General features: G+C 37.5%; 2 protein-coding genes across 2 annotated transcripts in view; both read left to right on the top strand.

Moving 5' to 3' along the window:
• The window catches only part of LOC143916237 (methyltransferase-like protein 25B), a 588,188-nt gene that overhangs the window by 27,034 nt on the left and 541,721 nt on the right, over window positions 1–19,433 (top strand). The window lies entirely within an intron of this gene.
• Window positions 6,615–17,823, top strand: LOC143916204 (U2 snRNP-associated SURP motif-containing protein). Its single transcript, XM_077437187.1, has 20 exons — window positions 6,615–6,785; window positions 6,872–7,015; window positions 8,523–8,616; window positions 8,695–8,890; window positions 10,957–11,131; window positions 11,212–11,377; window positions 11,454–11,617; window positions 12,388–12,453; window positions 12,826–12,869; window positions 13,183–13,287; window positions 13,371–13,486; window positions 14,887–14,995; window positions 15,081–15,323; window positions 15,405–15,594; window positions 15,670–15,871; window positions 15,948–16,206; window positions 16,286–16,439; window positions 16,738–16,880; window positions 16,969–17,040; window positions 17,120–17,823. Exons 1-20 carry the CDS (start codon window positions 6,780–6,782, stop codon window positions 17,286–17,288), a joined length of 2,817 nt encoding a protein of 938 aa, XP_077293313.1. The 5' UTR covers window positions 6,615–6,779; the 3' UTR covers window positions 17,289–17,823.

Below are 19,433 nucleotides of genomic sequence, written 5' to 3' on the forward strand. Positions count from 1 at the left end.
TAAAGTATGTACATATTAAAAATTTGAATGAAAATGTGAGCTGCAACAAATACAACTAGAATGGCGACCAATGAAACCTGAATATTCAGTCTATTTATAAGCTTGTAAGAATCTAGCACGATTTGTGCTATTACCAGTGATCTCATTATCGATCATGTACAAACATGCATAACTCAAGGGCAACGTCCCCTTCGACCATTCCAGAAGAAAGAGTTCATCGCTCGATCGTAAAACGAACGAAACCCAACAGTGATGTCATCAGGCAACCGCGACACATGTCCTGAAAAGTCGTTTACGCGTGGCACGACCCCATTCTCAAACGAACGACGTCCTGGCGCTGACCCCACAGCTATAAAGCACGCGCCTCGAAAATAGGTCAACACGTGTCCCCAACACACGTGTCCTGGAAACGTAGACAAAGCATCTGCACACGGCACGCTTCAAACCAGAACGTATATAAAGCGACGCACCAGCTCTCAACACCAGAGTGAACTTCTGAAGTTCAACCAGCTCACTTCTCCGAAGTTCAACCTCTTCGTACATACAATAACCATTGTAACAATTGAACAAAAATAAACGAACCTCTTTCAAACTCACTGAGTTTCCATAGGCCGGGAAACGGTCGAAACCTAAAACCCGTCCAATAAGCTTTTTATTAGCTTCACTGGGGCATGCTACACTATTGTGGCGGCTCGCTTATACGACATGGTCGAGTTTGGTTGCCTTCCTGCGAGTGGGAACCAACTCGGCTGGGTTCGGAGAGCTACTACTCACTCTGTCTTCAGCTGTCATATAATAAACACGTGCATTAACATGCCAGTCGTCTCATTCGTTCATCCTCCATACTGGTGACCTCCGACATCCGAGCCACACAGTCCAGCTCGGAGTATCATCAACCACATCGATGCCCCTGCCGCCCCCGCCGCCCCACCAACCGACATCAGCCTCGGAAGAGCGGCGCCGCCGCAGCATCGCATCGCATCGGCGCGACCATCGGACCACCCACCGTCCTGCTTGCGACGTCACCGCCCTCGAATCTACCGACCATTCAGGGCGGTACACCTATGTACACAGCGGATGACCCACGTCAACATTTTTTTTTCTCCCCACTTAATATTTTTTTTCTCTTTGTGTAACAATAATTTTTTCTTTTGTAAAATTTGTTTCTTTGTAATTTTGGTATCGCTGATGCTGGGGGGGGAGTGATGTGGCGGCTCGCTTATACGACATGGTCGAGTTTGGTTGCCTTCCTGCGAGTGGGAACCAACTCGGCTGGGTTCGGAGAGCTACTACTCACTCTGTCTTCAGCTGTCATATAATAAACACGTGCATTAACATGCCAGTCGTCTCATTCGTTCATCCTCCATACTGGTGACCCCCGACATCGAGCCACGCAGCCTCGATCAATTTCAACATGCCGCTCATCCCTGCCTCGCCGAGCCAGGCGGGAGAAGCTACCCGCCGCGCCCCCATCGCCATCAACACGCGTCGCGGCCCGCGGGTGACAATAAACGAGCAGACACGGCTACCTACCTATCTACCTATCGACTGGAGTCCAGCCACAACGTCGACGAAAGGTGCTTTAAAAAAATGGGGGAGCGAATGAGACGACGATCTTGACAGCTGGATGTGGAGTCATGCGCGATCCACTACACATAGAACGGTCATCCAGCACCACAAGACATACACCACCTCAGCACCATCATCATCATCAAGGCCCCGTCCGTCCCCACGAGCGTCGTCACGCCGAGACGGGCGGTAGCGCTACAACACCTCCACGAGCCACAACGACTCACAGTCCAGCTCGGAGTATCATCAACCACATCGATGCCCCTGCCGCCCCCGCCGCCCCACCAACCGACATCAGCCTCGGAAGAGCGGCGCCGCCGCAGCATCGCATCGCATCGGCGCGACCATCGGACCAGCCACCGTCCTGCTCGCGACGTCACCGCCCTCGAATCTACCGACCATTCAGGGCGGTACACCTATGTACACAGCGGATGACCCACGTCAACAATTTTTTTTCTCCCCACGTAATAATTTTTTCTCTTTGTGTAACAATAATTTTTTTCTTTTGGTAAAATTTGTTTCTTTGTAATTTTGGTATCGCTGATGCTGGGGGGGGAGTGATGTGGCGGCTCGCTTATACGACATGGTCGAGTTTGGTTGCCTTCCTGCGAGTGGGAACCAACTCGGCTGGGTTCGGAGAGCTACTACTCACTCTGTCTTCAACTGTCATATAATAAACACGTGCATTAACATGCCAGTCGTCTCATTCGTTCATCCTCCATACTATCAATATTATTAACAGTTTCATGCGTATCAAAATCCGTATTGATAGTGTAATAACTAATAGGTTAATATCATAAAAGTAGAATGCATAGAATGCTCATTGCTAACAAAAGTATCATCTAAAAGCGAGCCATCGAAGAGAGACAAAAGAGTAAGAAAAAAACTGAGAACAACTGAGCAAACAAAAGACAACAGCTGACAAACTCTGCCGTCCAGAGTTTTTGTATCAATATTTTTGGAGGCTGAGAGCGATTATATGCATGCTAATTCAATGGTTAATATCGTGATTTTCGTATTTTCACTTCTCCTCTCGATGCATGGAATGACGTGTGCGAGATCGTTTTGCGTGGAATAATTGGTAAACGGATTAAGGTCTGTTCATACCTAGTCAGCACGTACCGACTTCAGCAGTTATCCGGCCGTACGAAAAGTATTCTTTGGTACATTTTGTATGGGTATTTTCATACCAAACGTCACGTTTACGCCACTGCAGGCTTACAGCAGTACCCGACATTTCCTGTTCATACCTTACAGCAACATCCGTCAACGTATCGTATCCGTTTTTTTGGCCATCGTGGAAATATACACGCGAATTACGTGCCATGAGTCTGCCGCTTTGCTGTTTTGGACCAATTATCGATAGTGACAGTTGACAGCTGTTCAATCTTTCGACATGGTTTTGGCGCAAATATTTAAAAAAAATTTAAATTTGTTTATGGAAATATTTAAAAAAATTTGTCCATCATCCACAAGCTCCTTATACAGTGTCCAAAACTCTCCTTCGGTTTTTCTATTTTTTAACATGGGATGCACATCAAAACGCCTCCGTGCTTTTTTATTGCCTTCTTGAGCTTCTTCTTCCAACAGCAACGCGATTATACATCATTTTTCGTTCGATAAACGTCGAAACATTTTTGCTGACTTGTATTCTGACGCGTAGCTACGAATGCACGTGTATGCATTCATATTGCAAGTACTCGACAATACGACGTAAGCAATATTGCGCCGTATCGTCATGGCCTCTAATGTATAAGTAAACCGATTTTGCCTTGCACTCGGCCAAATTGCTGTAAACGTGACGTGACCGCGACGTGTAGGTAGATATGAATAGAAATGTAATAAAATTACATATTTGAAACGGAGTCGTGCAGTGCTGAAGCTGTGCAGTGCTGTTAAGTATGAACAGACCTGTGGGCAGTGGCGGACTGGCCATACAAGCGAACATGCCCGATGGCATGTGGGCCCCACTATCTGTTAGAAAATATGGGCCCTCAGTAAAAGTAAATAACTTTTTAACTATTTATAGGATATTGCAACTTTGGGACCTAAAGTTTGGGTATTTCAACAAAACAAATTTCTTACTATATACACAAACAACTAATACCTGCTTTAACAGCCCAAGGATCGGTTAACTTTTTTTATTAGGCTTGTACAGACTCCAGGGATGTTCAACTCGAGAGCACCCCGGAAGTCGGTTTTGTAGAAGCTCGTGGTAAGCGTGGGCGGGGCTGGTTTCCTCAAGGTGCCTTCCTTCGTCGTCGGTGGTCTGGTCTCTGCTGATGTCGGCTGCTCTGCTATGTCCCTTTCTCCTTCGTAATGTGCGTGGGATGCGTGATGTGGAAAAAGGGGGGAAATTGTAATAATGAAAACAGGTTGTAATTCTGTTTGTATGGTGACTGTATTTTATATATATATGTATATACAGAGATCAAGCAGAGAGGGGGGGGGGGAAGTCCGTCGTGAAATTAGCGCGCACGTGTTCGAGAGGTTATGATAACCTCACTCCTCACGTGACTACGTGATCTGACTTCGACGAAGAAAGACCAGGATTTCCTCACTTCTCACCGGACGTATACTGAAGCTGTACTTCCAGTATCGTCTGCCGATCCAGGCTGAGCTGATCGGGACTCGGTGGTGGGAACAAACTCGGTAGCGAACAGAGATGTTCACTCGACCGAAGCGGAAAACGAATAGCAGGCGGGGACGCGCGCTCGGCGCCGATCTCCCTCCAAAACGGCTCCTTTGGTCGTAACGCCACGAAAGCTGACCATGAAGACTTGGTCGGAACAAGGCTCGAATCGTGTAAGTTTCAAAATTTGCGTGGGCCCATTTCCAACGTCAATATTATGTATATACCAATACCTATGTAACAACTAACTACTGAAATATAAATGGGAATAAACAAATTTTCGTGAATAATATAAACAGAATTGCTTAAAACAATTTTGATAAGACGATTCATCATCAAACAGCGATTTAAATTTACTCCATACTTTCAAAATAACATTTGATTATACTTCGATGATATAGTAAGATTTAAATACACAATTTTAAACAGTTTCCGAATATAAAATCTATTCCTAATCTAGACACATCCATGTAAATAGAAATATAGGATAGGGGCCCCCTCCCCAAAATCCCGATTTTCGATTAACATTAATTGAAAATATTATGCATTTTTTTCAGGGACGTAATTTGGGGGGCCATAGGGGGGCACTCGCCCCCCTAAATTAAGGAATAGTGTGAATTTAGAAAATATTATGAATTTAATGATTAATGAGATACTATGGATCTATGAATGCTACGTTTATTTCTTATGAACATATGTTATTTTTGGGTAACTAATAAAATAATCGCTGTTATGTGCTTTGAAGAAAAACAAAACAAAAATGTATCTATTGTTATTACGTACTTACATATGTACATAGATAAAGTGAAAAGACAGTTGGTAGAAATTAAGTTAATTGATAGTTTTTTGATGACTCAGTTTGATGGTCGATTAATGTTGACCATGTGAAGATTTGTGGAAAAAAATTTTCGCCTGCGGCGCTTTTTTCTCTTTTTACATTATATTTTTTTATAATTACTTTTTCAAAAATAAGTTCCTTTTTTTTATATTTTATAACTCAATAAGGTAAAGGATATTTTCTATATTTATTCTGATATAAAAAAGATTTTTTGAAAAAAAATTCAATTTGACCAATCTTTGCCTGCCCCCCCCAAGAAAAAGCTGAAATGACGTCCCTGATTGTTTTCTAGCGAAAGTAAAAGCCGCTTTTATGCCGCATTCTATTTACCCAGGACAAGGGTTAAAACGAAATATATGTACAATGAAATTTGTGGATCTATTTTGCTTTTGCCATTTTTCTTGTACCTAAATTTGTTTATTCCCATTTTTTAAAATTTCATTTATTTTTTTCCCTTGATTTTTAGCGTGGTGGAAAGAAGAAAATTTTGTTATATGGGGGGCGGGGGGAAATTTTTTTAACCCTGGGGGGGCCCCCTTTGACTCCTGGCATGCACTGATTTCAGTCCCAGTCCGTCACTGCCTGTGGGAATCTCGTCACCATCATCAAGACATATACTGCGACGCAGAATACATTCCTAAAACCTTCTAGAAAGCTCCACCCCAACCAGGCGTGCGGAAACAAACCGATCCAGCAACACACTGCCGCATCCAGTCGACCCACAGCATCAAGCGTCGAAACACAGCACCAGACCAGTCGACCCACAGCAGCAAGCGTCGACACACAGCAGCAGACCAGAGACCTTCTGAACATAGCCGAACGCCGAGCCAGCAACACACTGCCGCATCCAGAGACCTTCTGAACATAGCCGAATGCCGAGCCAGCGACACTCTACCATATCCAGAGACCGCTGCATATATTTGTGCCCAAATATTCTAATACCTTTGTACAATATTTAGGCAAACAATAAAACTTTATTAAAACAAGTACAACAGTGTTTCGTTAGGCTGGGATACGGTCAACACATCCTACCCCACCTACAGACCTTTATACGGAAGGAAAAGCCTGTTCCTCTTGTTCCTGTAAGTGAGTATGGGGGATGAACGAATGAGACGACTGGCATGTTGAATGTACGTGTTTTTTTTATGACAGCTGAAGGCAGAGTGAGTAGTCGCTCTCCGAACCCCGAGTTGGTCCCCACTCGCAGGAAGGTAACCAAACTCGACCATGTCGTATAGTGAGCCGCCACATGAGTATGTACCGTTTACCATGCACCCTTTTTTTTATCTTTCGACTTAAGATTTTTTGATTTTCGATCTTTGCCTTCCGATATTTGCGTTTTCTGTAATTTAACATTCCGGCTCGTCACGGAGACCGGTGTATTATATATCTATGGGTGTGCAAGATCGCTTTGCGCGGAATAATTAAAAGGCAATCTCGCGCAAGTCACTAAAATTTCGATCTCACGGAATATCTAGCATTGGAGATTGATGGAGCTTTTGGATGCCAGATGCGGAATAATCACCGAATCCGCCGAAATCACTGTGTAAAGGCGCATGGCTGTGAAGTGCATTTAATTTAGATCGTTTTGCTGTCGAGAAAGCGAGGGAGGGGAAGAGGAGAAGCTAGAGGGGCGGGCGGGCGTTGCGGCTCCCGAGTCCTGATGGCTGAGGGTTTTACGGCTCGCAGCTCTGCAGTCGACTCGCCGAGGAGTGGGAGACGCGACGACACTCCACCACTATGAAGGTGAACTAGACGCGAGAAGTCAGCGTGGCGCGAGTGCACGAGTGGAGTCAGTCGGGGCATGATGTGATGTTGTGGTTATGTTTCAGCGGGCGGAGACGCGAGTTGGTGGAGCGGGGGGCGGAGGCGGAGGCGGAGGCGGCTTCGCGGTGGCTTCGGCCCCGCCGCGTCCGCTCTCCCGCCGCGAACTCGACGAGCTCAAGAAGAGGCAGGAGGAGGAAGCCGCCGCACACGTAAACACCTCTCTCTCTCTCTCTCTTCCACACACCTGAACAGCCCACTAGACAATACCAAGACATCAATTCCACAACCTCAATTCTAATCATTACCTTACTGTATGACATATGGACTCGATTCCAAATGTTTTTTACCAAAATATAACTAGTCAATGCCTTAACAGAATACTGACGAATACATAAGTCATTCATTTCATTGTTATATTGAATATAAGCTGGCGTTACTCTGGGCAGTTGAATGCTCGATTCCGGACTATGAGTCCATCCAAAAGCTTGGTACAGTTAGAGCCTATATTGAAGATCAGCTTTGTATATGGAGAGTTCTTTTGATCTGAACTTTGAGCCCTTTCAAAACCCATCGTGAATCTAAGACGTAAATTGTGGATATGTATAGCTGACGAATATGCGTGCTGCTACTAATTTTTATTATATATACCCATATATTTCTTCTCCTATTCTATTTTTCCAATATTTCCAATATTTTTATACTTTAGTTTAGTTATGTAATGTGCTATTTAATCATATTATAGCTTTCATTCTTTTCCTTTTCATTTGTTTATTTTGTATTTACCTTTTTCATTTGTTTTATATTTGTAAATTTCAATTTCTTATATTCTATTTTATAACCTTTTCCAAATATTTTAATTCTATAGTTTAATTATGCAATGTTCTACATATTTTGTCATGCCTTCATTCTTTACTTTTTAATTTGTTTTCCTCATATTTATCTTTTTCATTTTTGTAAAAATCTATTATTTGACTCGGATGTTACATATATTATTTATTTACTATTTGTTTTTTTATACATATCTATGTACATCCTGTCTGTTGATTTTTCAATTAATAAAATAAATAAAATAAAATATAACGTTTAACTAACGCAGATAGGACCAAACTAATGTTCAATAGTTATTGCACGCCTGATAGCATTTCATTATATGATATAATAGTAGAAGTAGTAAATAATTATTTATACTTAGGTCAAATAATTGACATGTCCGGTTGTTACGAAGAAGAAATAAAGAGTCGTATGAAACTAGGTGGTTTTGGAGGAATGAATGTTGTTTTTAAATCAAAAATGCCACTCTGTCTGAAGAGTTAGATCTTCGATCAATGCGTTTTGCCAGTGATGATGTATGGATGCGAAACTTGGACATTGAACGCCAAGATAAAGTCATAAAGTCCAATGAAGTATGGAATGATGTATACTTGTTATAATGAGGAAAGATAGGAAATGGAATACGTGGGTGTGAAGTATGACAAGAGTAGTGGATAGAGTGAGGAGATTGAAATGGCAATGAGCAGGCCATGTAGTTAGAATAATGGATGAAAAGTGGACAAAGAAGTACTAGAGTGGTACACGAGAGAATGCAAAAGGGTAAAAGATGGGTAGACGAAATTAGGAAAATGTGTGTATGTGTGTGAAAATGAGTCCTAGTTTCAAAAATTGAGATCATAAGATTCTTCCAAATGTGAGTCAAATGATAATGTTGAATTTTTTCAGGTGTTTCAAGAGTTTGTTGAAACTTTTCATGAAGCTCCCGGCAGTTCGTTCAAAACATGGGTCAAGGCGGGAACGTACGATGCTGGCGCAAGAAGTGAAACTTTTGTTACGAACATATAAGACGTTTGTGTCTGTTGGTTTTGGTTGTATTACGTTGTTGATCGTTTTTCAGAGGAAGACACGACCGAAAGGGGAAAATTGTACAAGCCACAAATGCGATCGGACGGCTTGGAAAAGTTTTCTTCAGCCGACCGAGTTCAAGAGTATGCTCGCATGCTAACTAGTAAAGTCGACCAGAAGCCGTCGAAAAAGAAAGATAAAGACAAAAGGAAAAGTAATTTAGAACTTTTTAAAGAAGAATTGAGACAGTAAGTGTGCTCTTTTGTACCTTATTTTGATAATCGACTCGTATAGTTAAGAACTTGTATATTATCTATAAATATAATTATAATAATACACATGTGTATTATAATTTTTGTTGTTTCACCTACATATGTATGTAGTTTTAATATTTTAAAATATACTTTAATAATGGCAGCATAGCTCGGTGGCTGCGTTAATGCTTACCACCTTGAGCTTACCGGGTTTGATTGAAAATAATTTATTCAGAGTTTTTCTGTAGTGCTGCTGATCAGACTGGATATTTGTGACTCCAAGTCGATCGTTTCCTTATCAGATTTATCTGATTTCATTGTTGAAACGATTCCTCATCAAATTGGCAAAGAACATATATTTGAATATGATTTCAAAAATTTATTTTATCCAATATATAATTTCGAAAGAGACTTTGTAAGGTTTAGGTAGAATCAAGAAAAAAACCTGTATATATGTACATTGTTTGCTATTGTTGCGTAGGGGTGGGTGGAGGATCCAAGTAAAAGGCCAAAGTCGTTTCACAGCATTTATTTATGATTAAGGAGATACACGCACTGGCAGTGCTCAGTCCAGAATGACCTGATATCGCCTAAGTACCGCCTTATAAGGGGTAGATCTCTCAGGACGTCTAATCTGTTTACCTATTGTATAGTCACGTATTCGGATATGTATTCCCACGACATAGGTCAGTTCTGAGAAGTGCAATCATTGTTTAGCTTACTTGCACTTGGTTTGCAGCTAATCCTCAAAACCAATTATCACGGTCGCACGGCCTCGACGCCTTGACTCAATCCGATTGTCCTTAACCGGCGGCTCTTTGCTAACCTCTCTTTTTAGTATACGTAACACTATTAATATTTCCTCTTGGAAAATAGTGCCACGAGCATTTGGCGCCAACTACTGAAAATTAAGTTAGTTAATAAATTATTTTTTCCATTGCTAATATGTACATAGGTAGGGTAGGTAGATTTTATTTATAATACACCAGATGAAATTTTCATCGGGTCTATCACTAGTAATCTATAAATTTATATAATATCAGATATCATATTGTTGTAAGGTTAAGAGGGCTGGACACCAGCGCCTTGTCCATTAATTAACAACGTATTAGACTTCTCCCTTCCTCAATTATGGCACTAGAGAAATTATTTTTTAATATACTATGGATATCCACCATTGGGATGCATCTATCGTTTTATTTTTTTGATTAGTTATTTTTTATATGAGCTAGAAGCCGCCAAACATCTATAAAAACGCCTCTTTTTTTACACCCACGAAAAGAGTCCAACGTGCTTATTTAACGGTCGATTTAAAAAAAAATACGCGCACAGTTGCATAGAAAATATCTTTTTCATACCGATGATGAAAATTGGAGAATACGAAACCTAGATTTTGTCGATTTAAAATACGTATTATCTGGTCGAAGCGCACTGTCGCATTCACTCAATATATATATCGAAGAAAGGAACGGCAACAAAATTAAGGTTTTGTTGCCGTTCCTTTCTTCGATATATATATTGAGTGTATGTATATATTGAGTGAATGCGACAATATATATCAATATATATATATTGAGTGAATGCGACAGTTGCGTTTCGACCATATAAAACGTATTTTAAATTGACAAAATCGAGGTTTCGTATTCTCCTATTTTCTTCTCCAAAACTGGACCAATTTTTAAAAAAATGTCATCATCGGTATGTGAAAGATACTTTCTGTGCATCTATCGGCGTTTTTTTTTTTTAAATCGACCGTTAAATAAGCACGCTGGACTCGTTTCGTGGGTGTAAAAAAGTGGCGATTTTATAGATGTTTGGTGGCTCCTAGCTCTTATAAAAAATAATTAATCAAAAAAATAAAACTATAGATGCACCCCAATGGTGGATATCCATAGCATATTAAAGAATAATTTCTCTAGTGTCATAATTGAGGAAGGGAGAAGTATAGTACGTTTGTATGGACAAGGCGCTGCTGTCCAGCCCTAAATTTAAGAATAGTTTGCATTTTAATGTACTGCGCCTTTTTGGATGATTTTAAATTGAATACAATAAAATTTAAGGATTCAAGAGGAGCGCGAAGAACGTCACAAGTACAAAGGAGCGTTGCGAGGCACTATATCAGAATCGGCAAAGAGCGACGATTCTGCCTCGAGTAACAAAGATGAAAATGTGGATCCTATTGATTATGGTGATCCGTCGACGACGAATCTCTATTTAGGAAATTTAAATCCTAAGGTTAATATATGTACATGATTTGACATTTGTATTGTTGTTTAAACCGTGCAGTGTTTTCACTATTTGTGAAATGTTTGAAGGTGACTACATCTCAACTTATGGAAATATTCGGAAGATTCGGACCACTCGCTAGCATTAAGATAATGTGGCCTCGTTCCGTCGAGGAGATAGCTCGTGGTCGCAATTGTGGCTTCGTGGCGTACATGTCTCGTAGGGATGGCGAAAGAGCCCTACGCCATCTCAATGGTAATCTTATTTTGCTGACGTGCGTCGGTAGGAGTGTGGTAGTTGAGTTTTTAAGCTTCGGGTGGTTGTTTTTTAGGCAAAGAAGTGATGCAGTATGAGATGAAAATCGGTTGGGGTAAAGCGGTGGTGATTCCTCCACACCCCATTTATATTCCGCCTATGATGCAACAGCCGGCTGTACCTCCGCCGCCTTCTGGACTTCCGTTTAATGCGCAGCCTCCGGCACATCTCATCCCCAAGGTATTTCCCTTCCAACGCAATTGTACGAAACTTTCTCTTTTCGACAGTCCCATTATAATAATGCTTTGTCAAATTTACTGTTCGAGAGTGATTTGAAAGGACAGTAAAGAGTATTCGCAAAACATGTTACATATATATATGTATGTGTAAAGTTGTTTATTTTTGTCTGTTTGACTTTTGTTTTGTAATGTTCTGATGAGAATTCTATGATACGATATACAGTGCTGTGATCAAATATAATGAAGTGTTTTGTGATTGGAAATGTTTTTTTTTTCTTTTCTACGAAGATTACGTAGCGGTTAGCGGTTAGGATATTAGAGTGAAATATTTATTTTTACAGTGTTATTTATTACTTGTGATAATATATCTGTGATACGTTTTATAATAAATGATGATGTATATTTGAATATACAATGTATTTTGAATAAAATGTAATTATTTTATCTTAGTATTTGTCTATTCCATATAACTGAAGTCAAACGTTTAAAAGTCCCTGTTTTGACTTCTGTTTCCGACTTGTTCTCTCTCTAAAAAAAAAAAAAAAGATCACTTGTAGTTTATTGAAAAACAGAAATTTAACAATTGGGAGTACACACGGGCTTGAAGTGATCCATTATTTACTGACATATTAACGGATTTGAATTATTTTTTTTTCAATGTACATTTTCCTTTTGTGTACATGTTGAAATAAAGTTATATGTTTTTTGCTATGTATTTTTGTCTCCTTTTTATTTGTTGTACACATATAAATTTAAGTCGCTGCATTATAGATACCATGCTTCAGGCCAGGTGAAACACTTCCCGTTGACTCCGAGGAGAGGAAGGCTCTTGACAAGGTATAGTACTATCTTGTAAAGCAAATAAATATTAGAAAAAATTTTATCACACATTTAAACAAAAAAAAAAAAAACAATTTTGTGACGAATGTATTATTTAGTAATTGTTTTTATTTTAATTTTAGGATCAGGTTTTTTTTTGTTTATTATTAGTCACATGCGAATTATTCCTACTTATGATTCGGCATTAGAAGTATTTTTAAAATATTCATATATATATATACATTTTTCATCAAATATTATTGATAATTGTAATGATATTTTATAATTATCGTATTTTGATTTATTTAATTTTTTTGTAATGATATCTTACTAAACATTTATTAATTGTTGATTGTGATGTTGGATTCGGTGCCGTGTCCTGCTCTACAGATTTTGACGCAGTCTGTTGTCAAGGTGGTTATACCGACCGAAAGGTAATTTAAACATCCTCTTTTACTCCTTATTTCACACATAAGCGCATTATTAGCGCGTTTCGATTTACTTCCTTCCACCATGAATGTACATTTCATTCGATGAAAATTCACTCCTCAATTGTGTGTGTGTGTGTGTGTTAAAAACAATACATTCATCGAAGTAATAGTGGAAATAGGTGAGTATTTGACGCTTAACAATATATATATTCCAAGTGTCGATTTGTATTTTAAAACTATTGAAGTACGGTTGAAATTATATGACTTGAAATTGGTTGAACATTATTTTTTATGTCTTCAAATTCGCATTATTTAGGAATACTTTGATGCTTATACATCGTATGGTCGAGTTTGTGATACGAGAGGGACCAATGTTTGAAGCTATGATCATGAACAAGGAGATTGATAATCCAAGTTTTAGGTATGCACTCATTTTACCAAAGCAGCAAATTATTTCATTGCGATTATTTAAATTGATTTTAACTCGTTTTTTTTTTTTTGTAGATTTTTGTTTGAGAACCAAAGTCCTGCACATGTTTACTATCGTTGGAAATTATTTTCTCTGCTTCAAGGAGATAATCAAAAGCAATGGTGTACCAGAGATTTTCGTATGTTTAAAGGTGATTTTTTACTTTATCTATGTATGTACGTAGTGACGATAGATGAAGTTTTGTGATCATGCGGAAATTCGAATTCGGGATTTTGACTGATTCGAACTCAGAATCGATTACTGATGACGTTTTCATGATCTAGAAAAATTATGTGTGTCTGTGTATTTTGGGGAATTTTTGAACACCGTTAGTCCTATCGAACTGAAACTTAGTATCGGTTACTGAAATTCTTATCGATACAACGTAAATTTTTTTCAAATTTTGAAGTTGACCGGAAATGGTACTTCCCCTTATAGGTGTCCTCTTTTTTTTAAGTTTTAGAATTCAATTATCTCCCAAACCGCTACCTGAATCGGACTGAAATGGTACTTCCCCTTATAGGTGTCCTCTTTTTTTTAAGTTTTAGAATTCAATTATCTCCCAAACCGCTACCTGAATCGGACTGAAATTTTTCACATGTGATAGAAATAATAATCTTTATAATCTTATATTTTTATCTGAACTGGAAGTTGTACTTTTACTCTAGAGAATCGAGGTTTTTTATGTTTTTTGGTTTATTGAACTGAAATTTCATATCTAGAAGTTTAAGCGTAATAACAAGTTATATATTAAATTTTGTAATCATCCCTCAACTGGAAGTGGCAGTTTACTCTTGTTCGATTTTTCTTCCACTATTTTTTTCGACCCCTTAAACATGTGTGTTCTTCACGAAAAAATTCAAGTATAATTCTTGTATCAATGTGATGAAATTAAAAAAAAAATCACTAAATTTAATAAACCGGAAGTGGGATTTTTTCCTCTTAGAAAGGTCAAAAATGTTGTCGCCTGGATTCTGTACACACCCCTGAACTTATTAAGCTAAAAATTTATATTTGTATTCTTAATGTACTAACTTAGAGCTGCTAAGATTTTGGTCAGAATTCGTAAACCGGAAGTAATATATTTTTTTAAAACAATTTTTCATTATTTTATTTCGACCTTTTAAATTATTTTTATTTTCTTGATATTTAATGTGTATAATACTGATAGTGATTTTAAGTATTAAAAAAATTTTAAACAAAATCCGACAACCGGAAGTAGAACTTTTGTCTTGTGCAAGTTTCTTTGTTTCCTTGTGCAAGTTTCTTTCTTTGTTAAAGGTTCGCCAAACCTTTTTTTATTGCACTCTGGCTTTGTGAATAGACCCAAAATGCCGTGATTCCTGGAAAAACCACGCTCTCTATCCCCTCTTGTTATTAGTATTTCATAATCTGTCTGTACAGTTCAATATCCAATTTTGTTTTTTAACCTTATATTCCTCAAATACATAGATAAAGTCATGGGTTGGTTGAATTTTTTTTACTTAAGTTTATAAATTGATTAAATTGATGCAATATAAGTTCTAAAACAATTATGATTTAAATTTCTAGGTGGTTCGGTGTGGAGACCGCCTGCTATAAATGTGTACACACAAGGAATGCCTGAGGAATTGATATACGAAGAAGAGGTTAAGGATACTAAGGGTAGCTTAAGTAAAACGTACGTTTTGATACCGTCATTCGCAATATCATTTTTTTTTTGTAATATGTATGTACGATTGAGTTGATTTCAACTGTCATTTCAGACAACGAGACAGATTAGAGGATCTCATTCGGCATCTGACTCCAGAGCGGTCGAAGATCGGAGAAGCTATGGTGTTTTGTATGGAGCATGCAGAAGCCGCCGAAGAAATATCCGATTGCATAGCTGAAGCTCTCGGCATTGTCTCTACAGCTATACCCAAGAAAATTGCTAGATTGTATCTCGTATCTGATATTCTGCACAATTGTGGAATTAAATTAACGAATGCTAGTCATTATAGAAGAGCGTGAGCTATTTTAGTATTTTATATGATGGAAATTCATGCAAATAATAGTATATTACATAAATAAAGACGTATTGTTTATAGGTTTGAAACTCGACTTATACAAGTTATGCGCGATTTATATATAACTCGTCAGAATTTAGAAAGCAGACTACAAACTGAAGGTTTTCGCGTTCGGGTCAATCAAGTTATATCAGCTTGGGACGATTGGGCCGTTTATCCCAAAGAATTTCTTTCAAAACTTAATAAAGCCTTCAGCGGAATCGAAGTTAAGGTATTTCTTTTTGTTTTATTTTTCACTTTATGTTTTATTATTTCTTTGAAAATATAATTGGTGAATTTATTTTAGGATGAAGAGTTGCCGAGTCAGATGGATGCTGGAGATGACGATGCCGACGGTGACGATCTCGACGGCGATGGAGAAGAAGGCGGTCCTTTGGACGGTGCTGCTTTACTCAAAGCCGCTCAAGGCTTAAATCGCAAATCGAGAGCTTCTCCGATACATCACATTCCAGTTTCTCATATCAATGATGACATAGATGGAATACCCAGTATGTGCCGAGCAAATTGAACGTCAATGTTTGCTTATATGGCAATGTTTTCATTGTTTTTTTTTAATTTTTGTAGTGGACGATGACATAGACGGAATGCCGATGTTTGACGATGATGATAAATTGGCTCAAACGATCACTTCGATGTCTCAATCGGTAGCTCCGGGATTTGTACCTTCGCGGTGGGAGTCCGTGGAGCCAGATCAGATCGAAGCCGGGGCTGTTACGTCACAGCGGTGGAATAATCTGAATTCATCTCCTCAGAGGCTCACCCCAACGGGGAATCATCGGTTCGCTTCTCATTCGCCGCCGTCTCCCGAGAATAATGATTCAAAGTATGATTTTTTTCATTTATGTGTGCACTGTTATTACTATTATTTTTTTAATTAAACTATTATTTTTAATTCATTACAGTGAAGTATCTGATGAGAGACGGAACTTGTTACGAAGTGTTGAATTAAAAGCAGTAGAATACCAAGACGAGTTGGAGGCAGGTCAAAGACAAATTAAAGCCGGTTGGACGGTTCAGCAGCAAGTGCAACACTATCGGCGTAAACTAATTAAGAAGGTATGTCTTATATCATCATCATTCATCATCCACTGCTGGATGAAAGGCTATCCAACATGCTCCCATTTGTCTCTGTTTTTGACAACAATCTGACACATTTTTATGATTTCATCCACCTTTCTCCCCTGTGGCCTTCTTTGCACCCCTATTACATTCTCTCGGGTAGCATTCGAGCACTTCTTTCGTCTATTCTTCTAATTAAAGACATTTCAATGTCTTTAATCATTTGTGTCATACTTTATATGTATGTTATTAATTCTAAATATGAATTTATAGTATAAATACTTTTATTTTATAGGCTGAAAAGGAAGCTAAAGAGAAAGACGAAGCAGTTGACTCTCCGGGAAAAGTGATGGATAAAAAGTTTCAAAAAGACCGGGAACGTGACCGAGATAGTAGTAGAGGTGGTCGTAGTGGTTCTTCAGACGATGACTACATATCGTAAATATTGCATTATTTAAATAGTATTTATTGTTATTATGCAAATTAAAATACTTGTTCTGATTTATTTCTCTCAATATACTTTTAGTTCGACTTCCAAAAAATCTAAAAGATCTAGAGATGCTTCGATCTCTCCACCACCCAAAAAAGCAAGACACAGGTAAGATTTGATTTGATTCAGTTGAATGAATTATCAGTACGATATTCGATTTTTTTAAATTACTTTTGTATAATTTCAGATCCAGGTCTCCGGTTAGAAGTAAATCGGGGCGGCACAATAGCAGTAAGCATTCAGTGGGTTCGCCTTCACCTCCTCCTCGTGTACGCCCCTCCTCCCCAAACTCACCCTTATATCATTCGAGACATACAGATTCCTCTCGAAAACATAAACATAAGCACAAATATTGATAAGGAATTATTTATAATGTGGAGCGAATAACAGGATAATCTTTTGGTATCGAATAATCGTCGGCCAAATCATGCCATCATTTTTTTTTCTTTTCTAAGTTTAACTATAGACGGCATATATAGACCTTTATACGCATTTTCATCTGGTTAATATATATATGTATATTTTGTTTTTGCGTCAGTCGTACGGTATTTTTTATTAATTTTACTTGTATTCCAGCAATAATTCCAGTTTTTTTTCAATAGTGAGCTCTTAAAATTTTAAACGGCATTTATTTCCATGTTACATTACTATGTATAGTTATGAATTTAAAGTTAAATTATTATCAAAAGGCTGCTCTCATTATCGAAGATCATTCTTATTTTTTGTTAACGATTTAAGCATTATATTCGAACTGTTTTTTTTATGTGTATATAAAATTTGTAGTTGAAAATAATATACAAGACTTAAAAAATATGTTTTTTTTTTATTAAAATTTCAATTGTTTTATTATTTATTGAATTTTTGTATGAAATATATGAGGGATCATCAGTTAAGTAAGTTTTTGAATTTATAATTGACATCAATAGCCAAGAAAGACCCACTCTCGGTGCTGTCAGTTTAGAATACATCGTAAGTAAGGCTTCCAATCCCGGTGTTTTCTGGTATTGTGAATCCCGGTGCTGAAACTAGTCTGAATACCAGGATTACGGTGCTGGCAGAAATTTCTTTCAAAATATTATTTTTACAAAAATTATAACGAAAAACATTATATAATGAACTATGACAGTCATAGTCCATTTGTTTGCTCTGACCGTTCGGCTCGCTATTTCCACGAAATAGTATGAACGGCTTGAATTGTGTCGCAGATTTTGTGCTCAATTGCAATGGTAGTTGAAGCATATATTGAAATTTTTCTTTTTATGAAACCTGTGCTATTCAGGATCGAACTTTAACCATTGTTTCTCAGTTGCACTGTGGATTTTCAAGTGTTCAGAACTTGTTACGTGGTGTATGTTGTGTTTAGAAACTTTTGTTTCTGTTAATTGTAAGAAGATTATTAGTTAATTATTATAATATCATATTTATATATCCAGTTCTTCGATATATAGTACTATAAACTATATAAAAATTAATTATTGAATAAAATTCATAGGTGTGATACTTTTTTACATAAATTCAATGTAATTTTAGTTTTTACATACCTCCTTTACGTTTCACTTACGATTACAATTCAGGAAAAAGTTTGCCTCTTATTATATTAGGTGGATTGTTATGTTGAATAATTACACTGTCCGACAATGACGACTTTTTTTTGGTTCAGAGACGAGATATGATTTTTCTTATACATAGATCTATGCTCAGTGACCACGAATCTGGTAATATAAAATGTTGATTGGCTCGAGATTCGGAGATATATATATATGTTTTTTAAATCGCGCGATTTTTCTATATCTTGGTATTGTTCGGTCGATGTCTCAAAGTCTGTCAATTTTCTGTTCAAAATTAATATTGGAATCTATAATCGGGTATTTTATCTTTCATTTGTAGTACTTTTCAGCTTTAAAATCTCTCTTAAGTAGTCGTCCAGTTTAAATCAAAAGTCAAAAGTACGAATTTTCATTTGAGATTTTTTTCCACTGTTAATACCATTTTATATTGAGTATTTTCTATTGAAACATGTTTATTGGGATTGTGTTCTGGCCACATTATTTTTTGTTTTCGCTTAAAAGGGTTAGTTGGAAGTGTGCTGAATTTTAAATCGGTAAAATTGCGAGCTAAATGCTCGTACTAGTATTTACACGAATCTGAATTGAATTAATAGGGATAATATATTAAATTGTCTTTATATGAGAATTAAATAAAATTCCACTTAGAAAAATCATATTTCGACTATTCTTGTGGATTAATAACAATAATTCTATTGATAACTGACTTACCTCGATATAATAAACGAATTTTTGTTATTAATCCACAAGAATACTAGAAATATGATTTTTGTTATGTGCCATTTTATTTAATTAGATTAGATTCGTGTTTACTGGGCATAGATCTATAAGAAAAGTCATATCTCGTCTCTGAACCATTTTTCGTGCCGAACAGTGTTACTAGACGGTACAAACTATTTGTAAAAAATTAATCAAAGTGATGTTTTTTATTTTATT

Source organism: Arctopsyche grandis, chromosome 1 (genome assembly GCF_051622035.1).
Source record: "Arctopsyche grandis isolate Sample6627 chromosome 1, ASM5162203v2, whole genome shotgun sequence".
NCBI lineage: Eukaryota > Metazoa > Arthropoda > Insecta > Trichoptera > Hydropsychidae > Arctopsyche > Arctopsyche grandis.

What these genes read in the sequence shown, in the direction of transcription:
- LOC143916204 (XM_077437187.1), top strand. An exon ending in TTTAAAGAAGAATTGAGACA is followed by an intron (nt 8,891 to 10,956) that starts GTAAGTGTGCTC and finishes ATAAAATTTAAG; the next exon opens with GATTCAAGAGGAGCGCGAAG. An exon ending in AGCCCTACGCCATCTCAATG is followed by an intron (nt 11,378 to 11,453) that starts GTAATCTTATTT and finishes GTTGTTTTTTAG; the next exon opens with GCAAAGAAGTGATGCAGTAT.